Source organism: Sminthopsis crassicaudata, chromosome 4 (genome assembly GCF_048593235.1).
Source record: "Sminthopsis crassicaudata isolate SCR6 chromosome 4, ASM4859323v1, whole genome shotgun sequence".
Taxonomy (NCBI): domain Eukaryota; kingdom Metazoa; phylum Chordata; class Mammalia; order Dasyuromorphia; family Dasyuridae; genus Sminthopsis; species Sminthopsis crassicaudata.
The window spans coordinates 476,752,818-476,777,449 of NC_133620.1; the positions used below are offsets into that span (position 1 = coordinate 476,752,818).

Genomic DNA, 24,632 nt, shown 5'->3' on the forward strand with positions numbered 1-24,632 from the left:
CAGATCCTGGAGGGGTCTGTCGGGCTTATTTTACACATGAGGAAACTGAGGCACCATCCCCGGGTCACCCAGCTACTCGGAGGACTTGAACCACAGCTTCCTGACTCCCAGCCTGGAGCGCCACCCACTGAGCCATCCAAGCCCCCATTATACAGAGAAGGAAACTGAGGCCCAGAGGCTCCCGCGACCCGCCGCCCAAAGCTGGGGGAGGGGCCCAGGGCCGCCGGGAAAGAGCCTCCTTCCCCAGCCTCGGTTTCCCCACTTGAGCAATGGGAACAGGTTCATCAGGGATGGCCCAGTCACCCGCCTCCTCCTCCTCCAATCCCTAACGTCCCCGCCCGCTCCCCCTTCTCAACTGTCCCGCCGCAACCATTGGCCCGCGAGGCCTGCGGAGGGCCCCGCCCCCGGCGCGCTCCCATTGGCTCGGCGCTCCTCGCCTCATATGGCCCCAGAGTCGTCCGCGCGAGTGGGACTGGACTACAAGTCCCGGCGTCCCACGCGGCCGCCGGCTTCCACACTGGGAGCGCGAGCCTCAGAGCCGGTTAGAGCCGTCACCGGCCGCCGTCCCTGCTGTTCGTGCCGCCGCCGGCCCGCGCCCGCCCCGCGCCCCGGAGACCCGCGCCCGCGCCATGACGGACGGCACGTGAGTAGAGCCCTCGCCCCCCGTACAACTCGGGGCCCAACGCTCGCCCAGCGTCAGTAACGCCCGCCCGCCGCGCTGGTCGGTCGCTCGCTCTCCCGCTCGGCCCCGGCCCCGCACGGGAGGCGCCCGCTGCGAGCCTCGGAGCGGTCCGGGGGGGCCGGGGCGCCGCCCTCGCTCACCCGCCCCCTCCTCCCACCCAGGTGCCTGCGGAGGAGGGGCGGCCCCTACAAGACTCCCCCCGCCACGGAGCTGAGCCGCTGGCGCCTGGCCAACGAGGAGGGCCGGCAGCGCTGGACCTACGGCCCCGGGACCGAGCCCCAGAGGGGCCTGGAGGCGCACGCCCTGGGCCTGGACACGGTGGGGGCCCGGGGGCCGGACCGGAGGAGGGGACGGGGCGGGGGCGGGGCGGCCAGAGGGGGCGGGGGCGGGGCCGGGGCGGCCGGCGGGGGCGGGGCCGGGGCGGCCTGAGGGGGCGGGGGCGGGGCCGGGGCGGCCGGCGGGGGCGGGGCCGGGGCGGCCTGAGGGGGCGGGGCTGGGGCGGCCGGCGGGGGAGGGGGCGGGGCGACCAGAGGGAGAGGGGGCGGGGCCGGGGCGCCCCCGAGCTCCCCCCTGGCCTCCCTTTGCAGACCAAGTTCTTCCCGGAGCTGCCCCCCGCCCGCTCGGCCCGAGAGGGGGCCTGGAAGGGCATGAAATTCTACTCTCAGCTCCAGGCCGAGGATGGCCACTGGCCCGGGGACTACGGGGGCCCCCTCTTCCTGCTGCCAGGTCAGTCCGCGCTGGGGGGGAGGGGGGCGTGGGCGAGGAGCAGGCGGGTGAGTGGGCGGCGCCTGGGCCTCCGACCCGTCCCACGCGCAGCAGACCTGAAGATTCTCTCCCCCCCCCCCATCCCGTCACTGGGCGCGAGGGAAACCTGCAGAGTTTCCCGAGTTCCTGCAGGAATCCGGTGCTCGCAGCCCGAGGAAGCAGCGCCGAGACCGGCACCGGAATCCCTTTGGGGGGCGTGGGGGGGGGTCCTGCGGGAGAAGGAGCCTCGGGAGCCCTGGGAAACAGCCCAGACGGGACTCCCCCCCCCCCCAAGTCCGGGAAGCCGTGAGCCAGGCTGCCTGAGGGAGGGGCAGGAGGCCCGAGAGAGCGGGGCGGCAAAGCGAGAGCCCTCCAAAAGCCTCACAAAACCCCAACCAGAATTGGGCGGCCCGCCCCGCACTTGGAGAACCAGAGGGCGGAGGAGGAAGGACAAAACCTGCGCCCCCCCCCCCCATCTCCTAGAACTTGGAGCATCTCAACCCAAACCTGGGCTCTGAGGAAAGGGAAAGGCCAAGGCCGCAGCGGCTGAGGCGCCCCACGCGCAGGCTCCTGTTCAGAAAAGATCGGACGCCGAGCAGCGGGGAGTGGAGAGGGAAAGCCAGGGATGGGGAGGACAATCTTGCATGTAGAAGTCACATCAGAAAGGGCCACCTCTGAACTTCTTGTCTGAACCGGCGCCATCTCCCCACCGCTCGCCCCACACGATCACTGGACAGGAAAGGGGCCAAAGGGTGGGGAGGGAAACTTTTGAGGGGTTAGTCAGAAGCAGAAGAACAGCCTCTTAAAGCTTTAACAGAAGGTGTGAAGGTAGGATAAAGGATACAAGTAACCGTAGCTGTGAACGGGGTGACTAGAGCGTAGAGGAAGGGAAGCCACAATCCCGAAGTGGCCTTTATAAGAAACGTTTAGAAACAAAAACACACCCGGAGTAAGGGCTTAAAGGGGCAGGAACAAAATAAGCTTTAGACGCGGCAGAATCGGGGCAGAATCGGGGCTAGCGTTCACGATTCATCTCTCGCAAAACGGCCAAAATGAGGCAATGACAGAAAACAGAACTTGAATTTTGATGCGAGGGCCTGTAGGCAACGAATTCATCAACCAAATGGCGTAGAGCTAGGGAGCGATTCCAACATTCACCTTGGCAAACCTTGTTCCAGATTCTCCCTTCCCACGCCTCCCCTAGGCAGCAGCACTGGGAACAGGATGAAGGCGTAGGTCACTGGAGAGCGAAGGAGAGCCCGAGGGGAGCTTGCCGCTGACCCTTAGCCGCGCTTGGCGTGGGGCTCCCAGGGCCCAGCGCTCTCTCCTGGGCTTTGAACACTTGCAAAAGAGCTTTTAAAAGACGGCGGCGAGGAGCATCGTCTGTTCCCTTTCCCCAAGCTCAAGGACTGGCCGTTCCAGGTCACGCGGATCGCCTTAGGGGCATTTGGACCTCCCTACTTTGAAGTCTCAACCTCGGTCTTCTACTCGCAATTAAAATGTCATTGGGGCAGTTCCATACAAGTGTTTGCTTCCACAGGACTCCTGATCACGTGTCGGGTGGCCAACATCTCCCTCCCAGCCGGGTACAGAGAGGAAATAGAGCGCTACCTGCGATCTGTGCAGCTTCCCGACGGCGGCTGGGGCCTGTGAGTCTGCAGAGCATCCCTCCCCTTCCCAGCCTGCCCCGGCTCCAGGCCTTTGGACTGCTCCGGTGCCTGGGGGGAGGGGTCTCCCCCGCCGGAGGTCGGGGGCCGGGGTCTCAGCACGTCTCCGCTTTGCCTTTGCACAGGCACGTGGAGGATAAGTCGACGGTGTTCGGCACGGCCCTGAACTATGTGTCTCTGCGGCTTCTGGGGGTGGGACCGGACGACCCCGCCTTGGTGCGGGCCAGGACCAACCTCCACGAGAAAGGCGAGTATTGGGGCTGCTTCTGGGGGCCGAGACCGGCTCCTGGGGCACCGCGTTGGCTTTTTTCCTTCCCGCCCCAGTTACTTGTAAAACTTTTCAGCATTCATTTAAAAGATTGAGTTCCAAACCCCCCACACACACCCCCCCCCCCCCCCCTTGAGACCAAGCGCAGCCTGAGCCAGGTTACACGCACACAATCGTGGAAAACGTTACCTCATCCGTCACTTTGTAAAAAATAAAACCTCGACCCCCCACCCCCAAAAGAAAGGCTTTGAGAAGTCTGCCACAGTCTGTATTCTGACACCCATAGCTGGAGGTAGCAAGAGTCCCAGGCGAGGGGGGGGGGGGGCTTAGGGACTGAGCTGTGGCTGTGCCAGTTCCCCCAGAGTCCTTCCTCTGCCTCTGCGGGCTCGGGGGCCGCCTCCAGAAAATGGGGGGCAGCAGCAGCTGACACGGGTATAACTCTAGTTTGAGGCTCCAATCGGCCTCGGGGATGGGGACTGAGATCACCCCCATTTCCCAGAAGAGGAAGATGTCTCAAATAGTGCCCCTCTCCCTCTTGGGCTCTCGAAGTAGCCCGTGGCGGGGCCGCCCCACTCGAGTTTCATGAAGCTGGCTGGGAGCCCGTAGAGAGCCCTGCGCCTGCCATCCCTGCAGGCAGGCCCGACTCCCAGCATCTGCCTCACTGGCGGAGCCCGAGCCCAGACCTCTGCCCCTCGGGGGCCTCCTGAACCCCCTTGGTTGAGTTGTCTCCCTCCCCAGGGGGCAGGGAGAGGTCGGGCCACCGGGTGAGGCTTGTTCCGGGGCTTGGGCAGCTTCTGAGGAAGCGTCCGAGGCCTGGTTTGGCCCTGGAAATCTTGTCTCCAGGGGCCATCTGGCCTTCGAGGGACTGTGAGGTGCGCAGGGTTTCTGGGCAGGTGATTTTCTGTGTCTTGGGCTCCATGAGGAGCTGGTGGGTGTATGGCCATTAAGGAAGAAGCCTGGGACTTGGAGTCCTCAGCTCGGGCCATGGTGGTTAGGAGGGCACCCCCCTTAAAGGATTGGGGAGAGCTGTCCGCCTCCCCTCCACTTTGGGGTTTGGACTCTGGAGGGGATGACGAGGCTGTGACCCTCCCTTGTGACGCTTCATTAGCCCATTCTGGGCCTGCAGCGGCGGGGTCAGCTTTTTTCTCCTGACTCGGCAGGCCAGAGTGTGGCCATGGTGGTGACCGTGGTGGCCTGAAGCTCAATGGCAGCAGGACGTTTCCCTCGGCCCGGCCTCGGGTCCACGTCTGCGCTGGGCTCTTTCCCTCTGAGTGGGCGGCAGCGGTTCCAGTGGAGAGGAGGCAGATGCCGGCAGGCTGATGGCCGGTTCTTGTTCTCTTGTAGGCGGGGCTCTTGGAATCCCTTCCTGGGGGAAGTTTTGGCTGGCCATCCTGAACGTTTACAGCTGGGAAGGACTGAACACCCTCTTCCCCGAGATGTGGTGGGTCGCTATGTCTTCGGGCTGGTTGGTCTGTGGCAGCTGCCGGTCCCGGCCCATCCTCTCCGGCCTCCGCCCCGTGCGACGTCGCATGTGGTCGGTGTTGGCCCGTCCGCACCTGGGGGAGCAGGGACAGGCCTCCGCGCGTCAGGCAGCCCCCCAGATGGCGCTTGGCTCCGGGCAACAAGTGAGGGTTTGTGTTTCTTGGCAGGCTCTTTCCTACCTGGGCCCCTGCTCACCCCTCGACGCTGTGGTGCCATTGTCGCCAGGTGTATCTGCCCATGAGCTACTGCTATGCCATGCGTGTGCAGGGCCCCGAGGATGAGCTGGTTCGGAGCCTCCGGCAGGTGAGCACCTCGGCTACGGCCACACGGGCATCAGCCGTGGGAAGCATTCTGGAGACTCTGGCAACCCGAGAACGGTCGTTTTCAGTGGAAGCCCCCTGCCAGACGCTGAGAATTTTGATTGTCGTGGTTGTTTTGGGAACCCCTGTCCATGGTCCTGTGTTCCCTGTGTCTCGTATTTGTGTTCTGAATGTGACCTTTATTTTGAGGGAAAACAAACGGGTGAGAAACCAGGGCTGGCTGAGCGCCGGGGTGCGGACGGAGGCTGGGGAGGCCTTGGGCCTGCTCTGGCTTGGCTTGCCCTTCGTCTGGTCCCGTCGCACCTCGGATCAGTCTCCTGGAGAGGGACCCAGCAGCGCATGTGGCTGTGGGGCGAGTGTGGAGGGCATTCCACTGCTGTCGGGTGCCCTGTTGGCCACCGGGCAGCTGTGGGTGGGCACTGGGCCGGAGGCGGCAAGCATTTACAAGACCCCTCTGTACCCAGCCTCTCATTCCATTTGGAGGGAAGCTGAGAGAGCCCTGGATGAGCTTGATCCTCGGCATGGGAGGAGAGAACCATGCACAGGGCAATGTGGGGACAGAGGGGCAGCTGTGGGACGCTGGCCAGGAGGGGAGCCATTGGTCGGGAGGAGGACCGGGCCGTGCAGGAGCTCGGCTCTCGGAGCTGGATATGGTCACTGATCTCGGGTCCTACTTTTCAGGAACTTTACATCGAGGACTATTCCAGCATAAACTGGCCGACCCACAGAAATCATGTGGCCGCCTGTGACCTCTACACGCCCCACAGCTGGCTGCTCCAGCTGGTCTATGGTAGGTTGGGCGCCCTCCTCCCAGGACTCATGGAAGTGGGGGGCTATTAACCTCAGGGTCAGCAGTTGCTGCGTTTTGTTAGTGTGGGGTCTTAGTGGGAACCACTGGAATAGAGCCTGAGGGGGGTGTCCCCCAAGGCCTGCTCTCATCTCCCTCGAGCTTCCGGGCAGATGAATGACTGGAATCAGGTGGAGGACGGGAGGCGTCCCTCGGCTGGCATTGTCCAGCCCCAGTCTGGACCTCGTCTCGTGTGTTGGAAGCACTTCCAGACGGCCTGGACCAGAGGGAGCGGAGGATGTCGCTTCTGTCTGGGGGGCGTCGTGTGGGGAGCACACAGGAGTCGGGGCCTGGGTCTGGCTTGTCTTAGGCTAACATTGGAGGCCCCCGGAGTGGCCCAGACTGACCTCTGGATCCTGCCACAATGCGGGTCCTGCTCGCCTGAGTGCGCTTAGCCAGGGCTCTGTGAATCTGCAGCCTGTGGGGGTCTTTGCCCGCCATAATCTGGTTGGGCCCCCGCTCCAATTTCCAGGGCTGTGTGACCAGAGTTTGTGCCTTGTCTTTGATGCCTCTGGGCAGAGACCCAATTCTGTTGGTGCCACAGAGATCCGGTTCTGTTGTGCCGCCTTCCAAAAGGGCTTGCAGGGTTTGACAGGGTCTCCCCAGCAACTTTTTGGGCATCTCGGCCCGAGGAACCTGGCACTGGGATGGGTAATTTCTCCAGCTACTGAAACCTCGCTGCTTCCCGTGACAGCTGCCTGTCTGTCCTTGGCCATTTGGGAACAGGACAGTGCTCGTTCTGACCTGGAGGCACTTTCTTCTGTAGCCTCGGTCAGAGGAAGCGGCTGCAGGGTTGGCAGCTGCTCCCATTTGGCCGGATTCTGCAGGACATCAGAACTGCCTCCGCCTCCCCGCTCCCAAGGGCTCTTGGGATGTTCTTCCTGGTTCCTGTCATCTCTGATCTTGAGGGCACTGCAGGAGGCGGACATCAGGGCCTCGGTGTGAGGAGGCCTGGGGATCCGCTCCCCTGCGGTCCGATGGCACCACGTGCTGGAAGAACATGGGGAAGCCCCCTCGCCTCAGCCTGCCTGTTTCCCCATCAGAAGGTGGTATTCTAGGGGCTGGAGAGATCATCTTTGCCTGAGTGCTTATTCCCGAGATGTCGGCCCTCAGGAGCCCTGACCGAGGCCTTTGCCAAAGGCTGTCTCTCTTGTCCCATGAAACATCTCTCTCTGGGGGTCTCCCGTCACTGTCTCAGGGCCTTGGTGACTGTGGCGCTCACCAGGACATGGCAGGTGGATGAGTGACCCTTTCCTTGATCCCATGTCTTGGTGCTCTGTGGGGATCAAGACCACCTTCTGGAAGGGTGGCCTACAAGCTGACTGTTAGGGGCAGCCCAGGACACTCGAGGCAGAGGGGTGAAGGGATGTTGGAAGGCATACTGGCAAAGGCCAAGAGGAGGGAAGCGAGGTCCTGAGACCCAAGATTGGCACCGCCTCTGCTGAACCCTATCAGCCTTTGTCCAGGGCACCCTCCTCTCTGCCCCACATCCGCCTTCCTTCTCGCACTAAAGGCCTCACTTGGTCACGGGGTCTTTTCCTAGAGCGATTCTCTCAAGAGCGGGTTCTTTACCCGGCGTGGGTTCTTCACTTGGCACAGTTCTTCACCCGGTGCGAGTTCTTCATCTGGCACAGTTCTTTACCCAGGACAGGTTCTTGGCCTGGCATATGGGTTCCCTGCCTGGTGCAGGTTCTTCTCCTGGTGCGCACCAGTCTTGCCTCCAAGAGGATTTCCATCTCCTTCCCCCCTCGGGGGATGCCACCTCCCGGCTGCTTCAGAGCTGGGAACATGGGTGTTTTCTTGTCCCCCCCTCCCTCCAGCGGTGCTTAACCTGTACGAGCGCTACCACCTCCCGAGCCTGAGGAAGCTGGCAGCGGCCGAGTTATACGACCACATAGTCGCCGACGATCGCTTCACCAAGTGCATCAGCATTGGCCCGGTAGGCTTCCACGCCTTCTCTGTCGGCCGGGTGGTGGGGCTGCCCTAAGCCTTGGGGGGCTCACTGACGCTTCTGCGATCGAGACCCCGAGATTTGGAGTTCAAGGCAGTGTGTCCTGTGGGGCCAGCTCTAGGAGCTAGCAAGGGAGCTGGCGGCCTGACATCTAATGGCCACTTGGCCCAGACCCCAGATGGCAGGGGCAGAGGATGATTTCTAGGGCATTGTTGAAGCCTGTGTTATGTTAGGGAGTGAGAAGGGAGAAGGATCTTGGGGATGAAATCTCATCCTCTCTCTTGCCCTGTTCTCTTTCGGAAGGCAGTGGCCAGAATGGAGCTGTTCTCCTGGCCTTCTCACTCCTCCACTCTCCCAAGTCACTGGCCTTTTTGGCTGCACATTCCCCAGATCCCGGGATGATCTCAATGCCAAATCTGTGAGCCAGAATGAAGTTTGTTTCTCTGAGGAGAAAAGATGTTTGAGACGTGACTCTCCATGGAGGGGTCATTCAGAGGGGTGCGTCTTTCTGGTCACTCTTCAGCTATAAAGCTGTAGCCACATTGTGATCTCTCTCTGGCAGATTTCTAAAACGATCAACATGCTTGTTCGGTGGTACGTGGACGGGCCAACCTCGCCAGCATTCCAAGAACATGTCTCCAGAATTCCAGATTACATGTGGTAAGTGTGAGAAGGCATTTGTTCTGCCTCGCCTGTTTGTACAGTGATGCTCCATTAAAGAACAGCTCTAAGGGAGGGGAGGGGTAATGGGGTGGGGGGAACTTGATGATCTGTTGAGGAAAAGCGCAGAAGCATGGTCACTCGGGGACCAGAGAGCAGATCGTGGCTGATCAGGATGGCTGTAGGGTACAGGGCTGTGGTGGATCATCCATTGAGACTCATTGGCCAGGCCTGACTGGAAAGCGTGCAACGGTGGGTCTGGTTGGAGGGCTCAGACCCTTGGGAGTTCAGGCAGGTATTCTGCTTTATGTAACCACCTTGAGTAACCACCTTGGTTTTGTCACCTTCCTCCCAGGTTGGGGCTCGATGGCATGAAAATGCAGGTAAAGGGCCTTTGAAATGAGGGTCTCCTTGTGGGAAGTGGGGGGCTGTGTTGGGCCCCATGAATGAATTTTGGGAGACAGGAAAGTGCCTCCTTCAGGATCACAGAAGACGTTAGGAAACTTTAAGGATGTTGGTGCTTTGTGTTAGTATGAGCTTGTTTAAGTATGAGCTTGTTGGTTGCACACCAAAACTTGTTTGCCAGGGTAATGTATCGGCCAATTGACAGTAACACATTCACAGTTACTTCTCTCAGGCCTAATCACTTATTTCAATGGACCAATGCTTAGGGTGATAGTTTTCTTGATAATGAACCAGCTCTGCATTCTTGGTATGAATCCCAATTGGTCACAAAGTTATTATCCTGCTGATAAGTTTCTGTAATTTCTTTGCTAATATTTAAAATTTTTGCTCACTATTCATTAGGGAGATTGGTCTGTAGTTTTCTTTCTCTGTTTTGGCCCTTCCTGGTTTAGATATCAGTGCCATATTTGAATCATAGGAGGAGTTTGGCAGTATTCCTTCTTTACCTGTTTTTCCAAATACTTTACATAGTATTGGAATTCATTGTTCTTTAAAAATTTGGTAGAAGTCATTTGTGAATCCACCTGGCACTGGGGATTTTTTCTTAGAGAGTTCATTGACTAGTTGTTTGTTTTTCTAAAATGGGCTATTTATTTCCTCTTCTGTTAACCTGGGCAATTTATATTTCTACTGCAAATATTCATTTGTTAAAATTGTCAAGACTTGCTTCTAGTTGGGCAAAATAGCTCCTAGTCATTAATTTCTCTCATTGGTGGTAAGTTCATCCTTTTCATTTTTGATGCTGATTTGATTTTTTCTTTTTTCTAATCAAATTTACTAAAGGTTTCTTTTGTTTTTCTCTTAGTTTTATTAGTTCAATAGTTTTCTCAATTTCTATTTTGTTAATCTCTCCTTTGAGTTTTAGAATTTCTAATTTGGTATTTAATTGGGATTTTTAGTTCTTTTTTTAGCTTTTTTTAGTTGCATGCCTAATTTTCAATAAACTGATGCTTAATACTACCTCTTTGGGAGTATCCAAAGGCACTGGTTATAATGAAAAGGATGAAGGGAGCAAAGCTGAGGATTTACCCGTCTAACAGCCTCTTTGGGTCCTCCATGAGAACCTGTCTTCCTCACGTGCCTCTCTTTTGCCTTACTTGCTCACATTAAAGGATTTGAGGAAGCTCCTTTATGCCAGTTCCACATTGCTAACGAAGTTCCCACGTCTTGTCCTTCCCAAGGAATTGAAAACCCTCTGTTTAGAATTTTAGCTTGGAAGGGAAGAAGTGGTGTGAGGCCATGGAGGCCCTAAATGGAGCCCTGCAACTCTGTCCAACCACTTTTTCATCCAGAAAGTGTCTATCCCAGATGCACCCAAAAAATTTAAGAGAATATAATTTGAGATGGGCTCTTGTGCAACTGGTTTTTTCCTCAAGAGCTTCCTGAGTAATGATGGGGACCAGGTTAGCAGGTAATCATTTTGACTAGGAGGACCTGTCTAGAAGAGAGGACTTCAGGCATCTTCCACATTGCAGACTTAACTCCTTTCTTTCTCTCTCTAGGGCACCAATGGCTCTCAGCTCTGGGATACAGCATTTGCCATCCAAGCTTTCCTGGAGGTATTTTCCTTTTCTTACTCATATATATTTCCAACTTGCCTGTGGACCATGGGCACGTGTCTTCATTTTTAGGTTTTAAAAATGCTTGACCATAAATTGCAGTGCTTGGGGCTCTGCTTCTTGGAATGGATAGAATAACCAAAATCTCTCCCAACTTGTATCTTTAATTGTGCTCTTGAAGTATACGGCCAGGCTTGCGGACCCCAGCACTACTGCTTTCTCCAAATGTAGAAGCACCAGAGCAGGAATTTTTTTCTGTCACAGAACTCTTTAGCATTGTGGTGAAGGCTGTGGACCTTTTTTAGGATAAAGTTTTCAAATGCATTAATTAAAATACATAGTATTACAAAGGAAATTATACTGAAATACCATAATCAGATTATCTTTTAAATCCAAGCTCATGGCCTCCAGGCCTTTTTCATGAAATGTGGTCATAGTTCAGAAGTCCCCTTTTCTCTTGTTTGGTACTGTTAAAGAAACACTCGTTTTAGTAATAAGTTGGGAATCACTGGCAAAGAGGAGGTGAAATTGCCCCCTTTTTGCTGTCAGCACAATGTTTTACTTGGTAGTTTTCTTTGACACAAGTCCCATCTTCAGTGAAATGGCAAGGTACAAAAGAAGTCCTCACAAATCCTACCACATTTCTATTTTATTACATTAACTAGAATGGGACCCCTCATTCAGAGTCAATGCAGAATGCTGAGAGGTCAGCTAGATGGTGAACTTCTTAAGAAATGACTTAAGTAATGGGAAGGGAGGAGAGTCGTTGTGCATGGTTGGACTGTGCCAATATAATCAGTAAGCATTAAGTGTTTAGAGCATGTGGCAAGTCCTGTGCTAAGTGCTGAGAGTGTAAAAGCAAACGGACAACAGATTTATCTGTGTGTGTGTGTGTGTGTGTGTGCGCGTGTGTGCGTGTGCACGCGTGCCTGCTCACAATACTTACATGTGTATATATTTGTATATGCATATGTATTTGTGTGTATATAAGCTGAATTTTCAGATTGACTCCTGTGGCAATCAGACTACCAAGGCTCCAGTTCACAGAAGTAGCCAAAACAGTAACAAAAAAGCAGGAAAAAACCTGGGGTTTTTTCTTTAAAAAAAAAAATCTGTTGATAGTTTGAACTGTGTAATCGTGTGTATTTTGTGCACTTAATAACATGGTGAGAAGAGGCCTGTAGGCTTCAGGAGCCAGATACTGAGCGTAGGGCCCAGGATGGCAAGGCAGAGACTGCGGGCGGCCTTGAGCTCAGGGACCCAGCATTGCATCACCTCGAGAGCCACCATCACTCGGGGAAGACTCAGTTAGGCAGAAATTCGGTGTAGATGAGGGGGGAGGGTCAGACAGATCCCCTGACCTGCTTGTGGTGAGGTGCAATCGGGAGAAAGCCCAGCCAGGCTCCTCGAGGGAAGGGGAGCCCCAGGCCACAATTCCCCCAGGTGGGGACCTCGTTTTTTCTTATCTTGGGATTTCTCCCAGTACCTGATACAGTTGGCGCGGAGCCATTTCTCTTATATGCGATTCTTGGTGACCCTTTTGGGGTTTTCTTGGCCATGCAGTGCTTCGTCATTTTCTCCTCCGGCTCATTTCACAGATGAGGGCACTGAGGCACCCAGGGTTAATTGACTTGTCCAGGGTGAGATGGCTAGTGTTTGGGGCCAGATGTGTGGCACAGAGAGGATCACTAATTCCTCAGTAAGCACTTATTAAGCACCAACTCTCTGCTGGGCTGGTGGGTGTGTTGGGGTTGTGTCCAAAACAAAATGGGAGGAACTGGGAAAAGGCAGGAAGACTTGGACAACGGTCTCTGACAAATGTGATCTGTTCCTCTGTGGGTGAGCCCTTGAAGGGCCTGACCAAACCGACATTATTAACCTTGTGACACAAGGCCCCAGATCATGACTTAGTCATCCAGAATGGGAGGGTCTCGCTGCGCATCTGATTGTCAGGAGGGGGGACCCCAGGGGAGCAGCGCCGGGGCGTGCTAATACATCGTCGGTGGAGCTGTGCATTGGTCCAGCCCCTCCTGTTTGTCAGGCATTGTCCTGAGCCTTGGGGATAGCTGAGAATAAAAGAGGCTCACAATCCAGTGGAGGAAGACAAAAGGGAAATACTTGCAAGCTCCGGGCAAGATAAATAGGAAATACGGAGCAGAGGAAGGCCCTGGAATGGAGTGGAGGCTTCCTGTAGGAGGCCGAATTTAAGGGACGCTGGGGAGGTCAGCCGTCCAGGCAGAGGGAGAGCAGCGTTCCGGGGCAGGGATGGCCGGAGTGAGGGTCTCAAACCTTTTGGAGGCCCCCCCCAGTCTTTTGCACTGCTGGAAGGGCCTCGTCAGTAGACATTCATGGCGGCCCTTTTTGTGGTGGCCAAGTACTGGGTGCCAAAGCTCTGCCCATTAATTGCGGAAATGACTGTTCATGGCCTGTTGTTGTGGGACATAAAAGTGGTGAATCTGAGAGTTGGGAATGGGGGAGGTCGCGTGTGAGCGGGGCCAAGGGGGGTCCAGAGAACTCGCTCGGGAAGACGTGGGGACTCTAGGGGGTGTGCAGGACAGATACATGAACATGGGGGCGGGGGATGCAAGTGGACAGGGGTGGCCCTTGTAACCCGCCCGGGAGGTCTTGGGAGGAGCCACAGGCTGGCCCGGTCCTCCCTTCATGCTCCGCTTTGCTGCTCTCTGCTAGGCTGGGGCTCACCACATGCCGGAATTTTCATCTTGTCTGAGGGATGCCCACGAGTTCCTTCGGATCACCCAGGTGAGCCCAGCCCCGTGGATGTGGGTGTGGGGAGGACCGGGGTGGGGGGCGGCGCCGGGACAGGGCTTAGTGCAACAACATAGCATGTGCTTTATCCACTCTGAATCAACTTGTGTGATGTGGATTTTTGTCTAGATTCCGGATAATCCCGACAACTACCAGAAATATTATCGTCAGATGAACAAGGTACAGTGTGGCTCGCGTGCGGAGAGGGGGGATGGGTTCTGAGAGTTCCGCTGCCTTCTGTTGGGCTGTCGGCGCTCTGGCTGGGGATCTATGGGAGGCTCCTCATCCCAAAGGGGCCCTCGCTGAGCGAGCTTCCCTGGCAGCGGCCTGGGCCTTCATGCCCGGCCGTCCCCGGGAGCCTTTCCAGTCGCCCATGACTCCTGTCAGTTGTGGCCGCTTCTGTCAGAGGCAGCGACTTCTCCTTGGGATGAGGGAAGGGCACCAGCAGGTATTGAGCCCCTGTTGTGTGCCAGGCACTGTGCTGGGGATGGGAGAGAGGGCAATAGCAGGCCCTGCCCTCGAGAACCTCCCCCTCCAACGGGCAGACATTACTCGGAAACAAATAGGCACAAACAAGCTCTAGACAAAGAGTGAAGGCCCTGGGATTCCGAGGGCTCGGGGAAGGCTTCCTGGAAGAGGGGAGAGTGCTCCAGGCCGGGGGGCGGGGCAGTGTTGCTGGCTCCAGGAGGGGGCTTCGGGAAGGGCATCCAGCAGAGGATTTTGTAGGGGCCCCGAGGGGTGGGAAGTCACTGGAATTGATGGATTGGGTGGGAGGCGTATGGGATGTGATTAGGTCTGAGCTTTAGGGAGATCTTGGCCAGGGCTAATGGAGGATGGCCTGGAGGTCTACAGGTGAGGCGATGGGGGTCTGCAGCAGTCTGGGGACGGGGCGGAGAGAAGGGGCTGGAAATGGTGCAGAGAAGTTTGATGATGGGGGGAGGGCAACTCGGAGGAGTGAGACTGACCAGGAGAAAAGTGACCTACCATGGGGGGGGGGGGGGGGGCGGAAATTGGGAGCCAGACTGGGAGGAGCGTGAGGAGAGACAGTGGAGATGGCGGCCTCTGAGAGGCGGGGCCTTTCCTGGAGGTTCCTTGAGCGGGGGGGGGGGGTGGGAGGTGTCCAGCCTCGGCCCTCTGCACAAGGCCTTGCCCTGCCACCCTTCCCTTCCCATCTGGGTTCGAAACCTGAGAACTCGGCCTGGGCGGACATTGGTCAAAGGCGTCGTGCCCGCTGGAGTCAGCTTTGGGTCCTTTGGCCGTGACCGCCGTCCTCATGGGATTGTTTCCTACAAGTTTCCGAGAGCTGCCAAACCGATGCCGGCTGGTCCTGGAGGCCCGCCTCTTGGCACCCAGGCTGACTGTGGCTCCGGCGGATGGGGAGGGGAGGGCGGGAGGTCAAAGGTCGGGAACAGGTCCCCTTTCCACGGGTCACACGGAGCCGGCTTTGACTTGTAGGGCGCCTTCCCCTTCAGCACACGGGACTGTGGCTGGATTGTGGCTGACTGCACAGCGGAGGGCTTGAAGTGTCTCCTCCTCCTGCAAAAGAAGTGTCCTTTCCTCAGAGAGCCCGTCCCCAAGGAGAGACTCTACGACGCCGTCAACGTGGTGAGTCCCGCGGGGCCGCGCCCAGCGTCCGTGGGGTTCGGGCTTTGTCCTGCGAGGCCTCGAGTGTCCTGGGCAGCCCGGCCTGGGCTGTGGGGCCTCTGGTCCGGACAGGCGGATGTGGCTAGAAACGAGTGGGATCTGGGGATCTCCCCTCGCCCCTCTGGATGTGGAGAGTGTCCAGCACAGGGCAGAGCGAAGGGCTCCGGTGCTCACTTTAAGTCGGCTTTTCCCAGACCCCGCTGAGGGTTCCCTTCACCAGCAGCTTCGGTCAGCTGCTTCCATCCGTGGCCTGTGCCCTGGGCCGATCGAGGCAGCTAACCTGCTCCTTAGGGGGGCCCAGAAGGCTGCCTTAGCCGTGAGCTGCTGCTGCTCGGTGCAACAGCCCGAGTGCCCCCGGCGAGGAGCCCGGCTCTGTCTGCCAGGGATGCGCCCTCAGCTTACGCCTCCATCTTTGGTGTAGCTGCTGAGCATGAGGAACTCGGACGGTGGGTTTGCCACTTATGAGAAGAAGCGAGGAGGGCGGCTGTTGGAATTACTGAACCCCTCCGAGGTGTTCGGTGAGTCTCTTGTCCAGCCTCGCACAGGGGTGGGAGGAGTGAGCCATACGTGGCTCCCCTGGGCCCCCGGGTTATCAGCCTCTGGCCGCCTCCCCTTAGGCCAGGGGAGGCCAGGGAGCTGCTCCAGTCCGCGGTGGTTTGGGTGGGGGTGGGGGAGGCACCCTTGTCACCCCGGCCTCAGGCTCTCGGTCCTGGAGGGTCGCTGGGGTCCTGTTTTCTCTGTGGGCCCCGGGGCCATGCTTGGACTCCCCCTTCCCAGGAGACATTATGATCGACTACTCGTACGTGGAATGCACGTCGGCCGTCATGCAGGCGCTGAAGCATTTCCAGGACTGTTACCCCGACTACAGGGCCGAGGACATCAGGTGAGCGCAGGGAGTGGACGGCCCCGCCCCCGTCACTGTCCCAGGGTCTCTGCTTGCCCCAGGCCTCCCCGTTTTGTCTTGAGAATCCGGATCTTGACTTTCTCCAGACTTGTTTTTGTCAGACTTTGGCAAAAACAAAAGCAGAAAAGGTTTTTGTTCAGAGGAAAGGATGTCACATCTACTCCCGTGTTGTTTCCTGAGCCCTTCCTGGGTACCGTGGGCAGCAATCCCTGGTCGGAGTCGGGGGCCTCGGGCCTAGGGGCCCCTGGCTAGCTACACTTGCTAGAACTCGAGGGGAAGTGGGCACTGACAGGCGTGTCTGTCCTTTGGCCCAGGCTGACTCTCAGAGAGGGGCTGCGCTACTGCCAGCAGGTGCAGAGGGCCGATGGCTCGTGGGAAGGGTAAGTCGGGGCCTTCTCTGCACAGATGCTCTTAGAGCTCCCATGGGCCGGGGGGTCTCCCCAGCGGGGCGTCCGGGGGGCTGGCGGGGGCTTTGTCGGGAGCTCCCGGGTCACCTGCTCTCCCTTCGGGCAGGTCCTGGGGAGTGTGCTTCACCTACGGGGCCTGGTTTGGATTGGAAGCCTTTGCCTGCATGGGCCACACCTACGACGCCAGCGGGTAAGCGGCACAGCCTGGGAGTGGCTGGGGAAGGCATGGAGAGGGTCGGAGCTGCTGCTGAGTTCGGGTCCTGCCTGTGCCCTCAGGGGCAGCTTGGGAGCGGACTCGGGCTGAACATCCCTGGGAGCCTTTTTTGTGCTGTGGGATTCAACTTGCTTCCCAAGCAGCCTCGCCCAGGGGACACTGAAAGCCCTTGGGAGGATTTCTCCGGGCGGGACTCGGGGACCACCTGGGCCACCACAGTCGGCTACTCATGAGAGGGGGAGATAGCTGGCAGCTGTGGGGGTGGCTGCCGGCCATGGAGTGCCCTCTTTGGGCAGCCTGGCGCTCACCCCCCTTCCCCCCGAACCTTCCCTCTGCTGCCCTCGTCGGCTCTCCCTGGGCTGCCGGCATCAGCTTTGACCCCTCACGTTTTTCACCCCGGTCTCATGGCTCATAAAGCTGCTGCCCCAGTGACCTCCATCAGTCCCAGCTCGGGCTCCAGTGTTACTCTTGTCTTCGGCGGTTTTGTGACTGACATGTTAGCACGGAGCAGGGGGCGTGCGTGTGCGAGGCGGGCACGCGGCGCCTCGGAGCCCGGGGGGAGGGGCGAAGCCTTGGGGTGCGCGGGGGCCTCCGAGCTTCCCCGGACCCGGGGCGACTGATGGCTCTTGGCTCCCGGCAGGGAGGCCTGTCCCGAGGTGGCGAAAGCCTGCGAATTTCTGCTCGCGAAGCAAATGGAGGACGGAGGCTGGGGAGAGAACTTTGAGTCTTGTGAACAAAGGCAGTACGTGCAGAGTGACCAGTCTCAGCTCTTCAACACCTGCTGGGCCCTGCTGGGGCTGATGGCGGCCAGGTAGGAGGGAGGCCCGAGGCCCTGGGGTTCCCCGCTACCTCCGTGGCCGACTCGGGAAACGAGAGCTGCTCACCTGGGTGCGAGGGCGGAGGCGGGACGGAAAGCGGGCTGGCTGATGGCTCGGGCCCTCCCCAAGAGCGCCGCCTCCTGCACAAAGGCCCCGCGGCTCGGGTTCGGAGCTCCCCGGGCTAGCAGTTGGGGGGACTGCAGCTTGGAGGGGCTGAAGGACTCCTTTGTGTTCCCCGGCGTCTCACTGAGAGAGTTTCCTTTAATCGATGTTGCTGAGACGCCTCCTGGGGTCCAGAACGCAGCTGCTCGTGGATTTCCCGTCTACCCCTGCCAAGATCCTTGCCTCCCCCTTGGGAGGAGGGGCTGCTTGTGGCTGCCTGGGTCCCCAGAGCGAGTGACCCACCGCCCGGACTTGTCGTCCCAGTCTTTGGCAGAGACCGGCTTTGGCCAGTTGGTTTGGGCGGGCGTTCATGCCCAGGGCTTTCCTCTGGGAGTCTGGGCCCATTGGGCCGGATCGCTGCCCTCCCTGTGGGGCCTGGGTGGGACTTGGGCCTGTTTGCTTGCTGTCCCTTTTGCTGGTGTGAGGACAACTGACTTTTCCTTCCTTTTTGGGGGTAGGCATCCGGATAGTGAGGCCATCGAGAGAGGAGTGCAGTGTGTGCTTGGAAAGCAGCAGCCCAATGGAGACTGGCCTCAGGTAGAGCCCGGCCAGGGGCGGGGGGCCTGGGCGGGGGGCCTGGGCGGGGGGCGTTCCTCCCCGTGCTGGGCCTGTGGGACTGGACCCTCTCTTCTGTCTCCGTCTGTAGGAGAACATCGCCGGGGTCTTCAACAAGTCCTGCGCCATCAGTTATACGTGTTACCGGAATGTGTTCCCCATCTGGACTCTGGGCCGCTTTTCCCGCCTGTATCCCCAGAGCCCCCTCGCCGGCAAGGTGGCGATGTGAGCCCCGAGCGCGGGGAGCCACAGCACGGATCTTGGGACGCGGGCACCCCGTGGCCGGGGCCCGGAAAATGTGCCCTTCGAGGCCCGTTCTCTTGTCCCGGCGATGCTTAACCTCTTGGTACCGCTTTTGGTTGGATTCTCCCCCGGGTCACCCTCCCCTCCGTCCTCTAGACAGTCCCAGGCTCTTTGCTGAGGTCCATCTGTAAGAAGGCAGGGGGCACAGCTCTAGAGCGGACCGGATCATCCCCTCAGCAGGAGCCCCTCGTGCCGCACGAATCATGTTCTCGGTGGGAGGACGCCGGGCTGCCCCTGGTCTCACCTCTTGGGCAAGCGGCTCCTTGCCGGATACCAGCTCCGGCTGCCCTGGGTTCAGGAACCACAAGACTGCCTGCTTTCCCCCGGCTCCCTACAGAAGAAAGTCTCTCGGGGATCCTGAGGAGGCCGCCCACTGTGCACAGTCTCCTGTCCGGGCCGGGACTCTGGGCTTATCTTGTACTACAGCTTCTCCTTGACTTCCTCTAACCTGAGTGCCCAGGACACCCCACACTAGCTTTCTGGGGCCCCCCAAGATGCTGCTGTGAGGCCTTGGGGGGGGGGGGTTAAGGCCGTAGCCTAGACTTGGTCGGGGCCGCCATTGGCAGTGACCTTCGCCCGCTCTGAGCCTCTGCAGTGAATTTGGCCCCTTTTGAACACTTAACATAACATGCCTAAGATAGGGACGGACTCGGTTTGTCCCCCCCCGGCTCGTCCCCTTCTCCCTCTGGACAGACTGTCGCTGCCCTGTCCGCGCACAGCCTGCACGAAGACCCCGCTTTTGCTCTTTGGCCCGCCGTCCCCGTGCCGCGCTCCTGCTCCCCTGAAATCCTGCTGCTGTTTTCTCTCATGACGGGGGGTGGAGGGGGTTTCCCCGCTTGTCGCCCCCACGGAACACGATGAGAATCATTCTTCACTGCCCAGCAGGAGGCCTGCTTCCCCGGGGAGCCTTGGGGGGAGCCCCTTAGGGTTGAGGTGACTCTTGATTGGAGACTTTCGACTGTAGCATCAAAAGCCAGACAGGTGTTGGGCAGCTGCGGAAGCGGAGCCCCTTCCCCTCCTGGGTGGGCTCGGGGCCCACGGCTAGCGCTCTGCTGGGGGTGCGGCACGGCGAGTCGGACGTTGATTTTTCGTGTGTCCACGTATCTTGAGGGGTTTCACGAAGCCTGAGCTGCTTTAGTATGCACGGGTCAGGTTTTTCCCTAGGTGTCTGTGAGCCCACGGGAAATGGGAAACCGTCTTGTTTTCTTGACTCTTTGAGGATCAGTAATGTTCCTGAGCTCTTCACGAGATGGTACGCGAACACCCCTCCCCCACCCACCAGGTTAGTCAGCCTCTGACCCAAATTGATGGAGACGCCCCTCGAAGGCTCGCTGGCCAGTGAGGTTGGGGGCACTCCTAAATTCCCCAACATGGTGAAAGCTGCTAGAAGTGCCCGCTGTATGTTCCCTGGCGCAGTGAGTGCCGCTAGGAGCGCCCGGGGTATATGCCCTGGCACGGCGAGTGCCGCTAGGAGTGCCCGCTGTATGTTCCCTGGCGCAGTGAGTGCCGCTAGGAGCGCCCGGGGTATATGCCCTGGCACGGCGAGTGCCGCTAGGAGTGCCCGCTGTATGTTCCCTGGCACGGTGAGTGTCACAAGGAGTTCTCATATGTCCTGGCACGGTGAATGCTGCTAAAAGTGCCCAGGATGTATGCCCTGGCATTGTGAGTGCTACCAGGAGTGCCCACGGTACATTCCCTGGCACAGTGAGTGCCTCTAGGAGTGCCCACAGTGCACGGCCTGGCATGGTTGAGCGCTATTAGAAGTGTGTGCTGTATGTTGCCTGGCGGTGCTGCTCAGAGTGCCCACAGTACGTTTCCCTGGCATGGCGAGTGCTGCTAGGAGTGCCTGCTGTACAGTATATTCCTTGGCAAGTGCCCTCGTGTGCCAAGTGCTGCTCGGAGTGCCCGCTGTACATCCCTGGTCAGTGCTGCTTGGGGTGCCCACCCTGGTGTGACAAGTGCCGCTCGGCGATAAGTGCCCTGGGGTTTGTAGGATTCTAGGTCTAGAGCTGGAGCTTCTTGACGATTGCCCGGGTTCTTGTTTCAGATTCAGGGTCTCCTTTTATTATCTGTATTTTAGAACCTGCTGATTCTTGAATATCTCTGATTTTTGCTCCTCATGGAGTTATTTTGCTGTTGCCCCCTCCCCCCCCGCCGGGTTCTTTTGAATGGGAGGCAGAGGGCATTTCTCCCTGGCAGGCGTCGCCAGCTGGGCCTTCTGAGCTCCCTCAGGACCTCGTGCCCTCTTGGGAATCCCCACTCCCCCGCCGTCTTGCACTGCTGCCTGGTGCCAGGGGCGGGGTTGGATCTTGGGGCCCGAGGACCCTCTTCATTGGGCCTGGGTACCCTCTCGTTGGGCTTGGAGGCCCTCTCATGAGGCCTGATGGTCTCGGCTCTTCCTCCTGCAGTTGCCCCCGGCCCCGAGGCCGCCTGCTGTCTCTCCCCAGCGTTCCTGCCGCTGCCCCAGGTGCAGCTTTTCCAGCCCTGCTGGCTCTGGCTTCCAGCAGTCGGGGCGGGGGTGGTCGTCCCCGAGCTGGGCTGGCGCTGTCCGGGTCCCAGAGTTTCTGGGCTTGGGAGGTTCGTCACTGAGTGAGGCTATCTTAGCACCCCATCTCTTGATCTGTGGCTTCTCGGGACGGGAGCTGGAAGGGAATGCAGATGTCCACACCCCAGAGCGCCCCCCGGGCCGCGATTCCAACCCAGACGCTCTGATTCCAAATGCACCCTTGCCCCTGCCCCCTCTGTCCCCCAGGCCGCCCGAGGGGCCAGGCCGGGTTCCCGGGAGAGGCCTTGGCCGGCCTTGGCCGGGCCGGGCTCCGTTATCATCCTCTTTGTCACTTCTCAGCAACTCCCCCAGAGACGGGGGGCCAGAGGCGCCCCCGGCCTTTTGGCTCCGCGCGGAAGCTTTTTCTTTGGCTGCGGTTTTCTTGGATTTTGTGGCTTCTCAGGTTCCCGCCCGCTGCTTGGGCCTCATCGTCTCCTCGGCGGTGCTCCTTAGAAGTCTGCAGCCCGGGGTGGGCGTCCCCCCTTTGTCCTGGCACCCAGAAGCGGCTGTGGAGGGAAGGGGGAGGGACCCCCACAGAGATGGCGCGGACTGAGCAGCAATGGCCCTGAAGGCTCGGGGTAACTGCTGGGGGGGAGGGGGATCTCAGCCCTTGGTGTGCAGCCCCGTGGGCGGTTAGCAACTACCTGGACAAGAAGCCGAATCTCCAAAGGTGGGGAAAGGCTGGAATCAGGAGGTCAGGGGTCAGCCGCTGGCCAAGGAGGCCCGGACGCTTTCCGGGGAGCGGCTTCCCCGAGGACGCGTTTGTCCGAAGCCGCCGCGGCAGTCTGGGGCCGTCTGCGGGCCGGTGAGCACGCGATGAGCACGAGGTTGGGGTCTCTAAGGGGTTTCAGTCAGATGATTGTAAATTCAGAAGACGACTGGCTTTTTGGGAGGGTTTTTTCTTTTGAAAATGGTTGCCTGTTCAAATTCTTGGCCGTCTCTCGGGGAACGTATCGGGGTTGTCCCCTTGAACCCGGTACTTCCCTTTGCATTTTGGACACGCTCGGGCTTTTGCAGTTCTGCAGAGCGTTTAATAGGATGGGAGCCACCAGTCCAGGTTCCTTAAATTGATTAATTTGGTGGGAATTAGAAACGTTCCCACCTCCCAGCATTGGCTTAGAGCAAACATTGTCAGCATCTAGGGGAGCCTTGGGTCCCTTGGAGTTCTTGGAGGCCGGGTCCTGGGTTCTGGCTCCTGGCACACTCGGGTGATACGTTTCAAGGTTGGCAGGGTGGAACGGGGTGGGGCGAGCTCGCAGGTTTTGCTCTGTAGCTCTGTGCTTAAAGGGGAAGAGAGGATTTCTTAACCTCCATATTTTGGAGATTTTCTTGGATCCGTCCAAGCCCGTGTCTCTGCCAGGTTCGGGTCCGTTCCTGGATGAGCAATGGCCCGCTTTGACCCGTTGAACTGGCCAAGGACATGGCTGCAAACCGCTGTGCAAAGGGTCTCCCTAAATGGCTCAGACAAAAAAAGGGGATCCCTTTGTCTGGTGCTCGGAAGGAAACCTGGGTTTCCATTCACGTTGCCTTATTTCCAAATTCATTTGCACAGCAGCTGTGCGAGCCTTCACATCCCTCTGATCACTGCTGGGACTCGTGGGTCTAGACCAGGGTCTTGACCTTTCCCTTTCTGTCACTCCCTTTGGGCTTTGGGTAGGGCTAACTGTGGGCTTGCTCCGGGGTTCTGTTTCACTGACCTGATCGGGCTGTTAATGAGTCTCTATTTCTAAATATTCTAAATAAAACGTTGGATTATTTCACACAATTGTTTGTTTTTTGAATTCTTGTCACTGTGAGCCGGTCCCTTGGTAAAGGTTGGAGTGACTTGCCCCTCGCTCTCCTGCTCCTGACAGAAGCCTCTGCTCTCCTCACTCTTTCTTGGTTTGAGGAAAGAACGTTAACGTCTCGAACATCACACGTGTGGCTGTTTTTTGTCCAAAGTCGTTTTCTACCTTTGGATGTCATGGGATTTTCATGTTTTAAAACGTCCATCCTGTTGCTTCCCAGGCACCCACTCTTTGATTAGGGAGACTTTCTGAGACATTGCTAATTTTATCTGCCCCTATTTTTGCATTGACATGGATGAAACTGGACTTCCTTTGAAAATGAGCCCCCGACTGGCTTCTTGGCGAACCTTAAAGGGCGAAGGGATGATTCTCGGGATCGGATCTCTTCCGGTCGCTGCCTTTTGGGTGCTTCTCCAGGGACGGCTTCTCGGCCTTTCCCGAGCTGGCTTCCTGACCTGTTTGGGTAGTTTAGTCCTTTTGTATGTTTGTGGCACTTAGCACAATGTAATCTTTTTTTCCTTTTGCTATTTCTGATTGTTCCCTCAATGGGCATCTCTTTAAAAATTTCGTAGTGATGTTTTGGACCCTACTTGACCGAGAGGAAAACAGAACTTGGATCCAAAAGATGTTGCTCAGCTCTTGTCCCCCACCTTCTCTAGATGCCTGTCACTATGGCCCACTCCTGGGAGGGGTTCACCTTAGCACCTGGAGTGGGGGGGTGGATGGTGCCAGGATTTCGTCCCTCTCCCAGGAGGCCTTTCTGCCTGCTGGCAGACTCGGTGACCCCGCTGGCTTTCTGATGGGGAGCTGGGCAGGCTGCACTTGTCGTGTGACTTGCCACTTTGGCTTGTCCTCCTGCCACCTTCTCCCTTGATTCTCTGGGTCCCGTGTTCAGGCCAAGTTGTCCTGCCTGCCTTCCCCAGACAGTTCCACCTGCAGCCAGTGCTCCTTGGGTCACTCCTGGGGGTCTGCCACAATGTGGTGCAGAACGTCTTGAGGGTCCCATAGCCCCAGCAAAGATGGCCCTGCCTCATCCAGTATGCCCTCCAGCTCCCTGTTTGCAAGGACTAGCCAAGCTTGTTGGTGTGAAAACAGGCTCTCCTCCCTCTCCCCCCCAACCAAAAAGTCATCCCTCTTCCTGGGTCTCCTGCAAGCAGCTGGGCCTGCCAGCCACCTATGCAAAGGGCCCCTCCCTCCAAACTGGTCCAGAACAAACTCAGGCTCAGACTGAGCCTGGCCCAGCCAGACAAGTGCCCCCCGGCCCCCAGCCTTGTACGCTCCCTCATTGCTTGGCCTGCTGCTGCCCTGGCACCACAAACACAGCACACTAACGAGCTGAAGATGGTGTGCCCCTGGGAGCCTTGCCCAGGGCCCGTTCCAATCCTCAGCCAGTTGAGTGCCCAGTCACCCGCCTGATCAGCCACCTCTGGATCCACTCACTCGTGGTAGCCCAACCAAAGCTCGTGACCAAAGCAGAGGGCAGCAGGATGGGTGGTCCCTCACTCTGGAACACAGTCCCCCCAGCTTTCCAGCCTGCTCATCAAGCTTATTGAGCTTGCGGTCCACTGGGACCCTTGGGTTTCTCCAGCTTCCTGCCAAGCCCACCTAGCACCTGTGAGGCACAATCTTGGATTAAATCAGGCTTTATCCCTATTGAATTTCATGTTGCTCCCTGGGTAGCTAGCCTGTCGAGACTAGAATCCGCTCCCCCCTACGGGCCAACACACATAGCCGCCGCCTGTTCCTGCGGGAATCGGACTCTCTGGAGTCCCGGCCTTATCTTTCCCACCAGCAGGTAACCCCACAAGCCGCCTGGGCGCTCACAACTGGGAATAGAGGCTTTTCCCCTCCCCCAGGCTCCGCAGCCAGGTTTTGGTGATAT

The 24,632-nt window shown here is 58.4% G+C and overlaps 1 protein-coding gene across 1 annotated transcript; it reads left to right on the forward strand.

Annotated features, from left to right (window-relative positions):
* Window positions 1-489: 489 nt before the first annotated feature.
* On the forward strand, window positions 490-22,723 carry LSS (lanosterol synthase). The gene is made up of 22 exons (XM_074264494.1): window positions 490-643; window positions 844-1,000; window positions 1,270-1,408; window positions 2,967-3,075; window positions 3,219-3,340; window positions 4,706-4,802; window positions 5,011-5,146; window positions 5,845-5,953; window positions 7,831-7,949; window positions 8,524-8,621; window positions 8,977-9,004; window positions 10,589-10,645; window positions 13,334-13,405; window positions 13,541-13,591; window positions 14,867-15,016; window positions 15,477-15,573; window positions 15,833-15,938; window positions 16,274-16,339; window positions 16,473-16,556; window positions 17,221-17,391; window positions 18,019-18,097; window positions 18,207-22,723. The coding sequence occupies exons 1-22, from the start codon at window positions 630-632 to the stop codon at window positions 18,342-18,344; spliced, it is 2,199 nt and encodes a 732-aa protein (XP_074120595.1). The 5' UTR covers window positions 490-629; the 3' UTR covers window positions 18,345-22,723.
* Window positions 22,724-24,632: the final 1,909 nt, after the last annotated feature.

Excerpts from the sequence above, each read along its gene's own strand:
- LSS (XM_074264494.1), top strand. Across the intron at positions 8,622-8,976 it reads AGAATTCCAGATTACATGTG|GTTGGGGCTCGATGGCATGA; the intron begins GTAAGTGTGAGA and ends CCTTCCTCCCAG. Across the intron at positions 16,557-17,220 it reads CACACCTACGACGCCAGCGG|GGAGGCCTGTCCCGAGGTGG; the intron begins GTAAGCGGCACA and ends GGCTCCCGGCAG.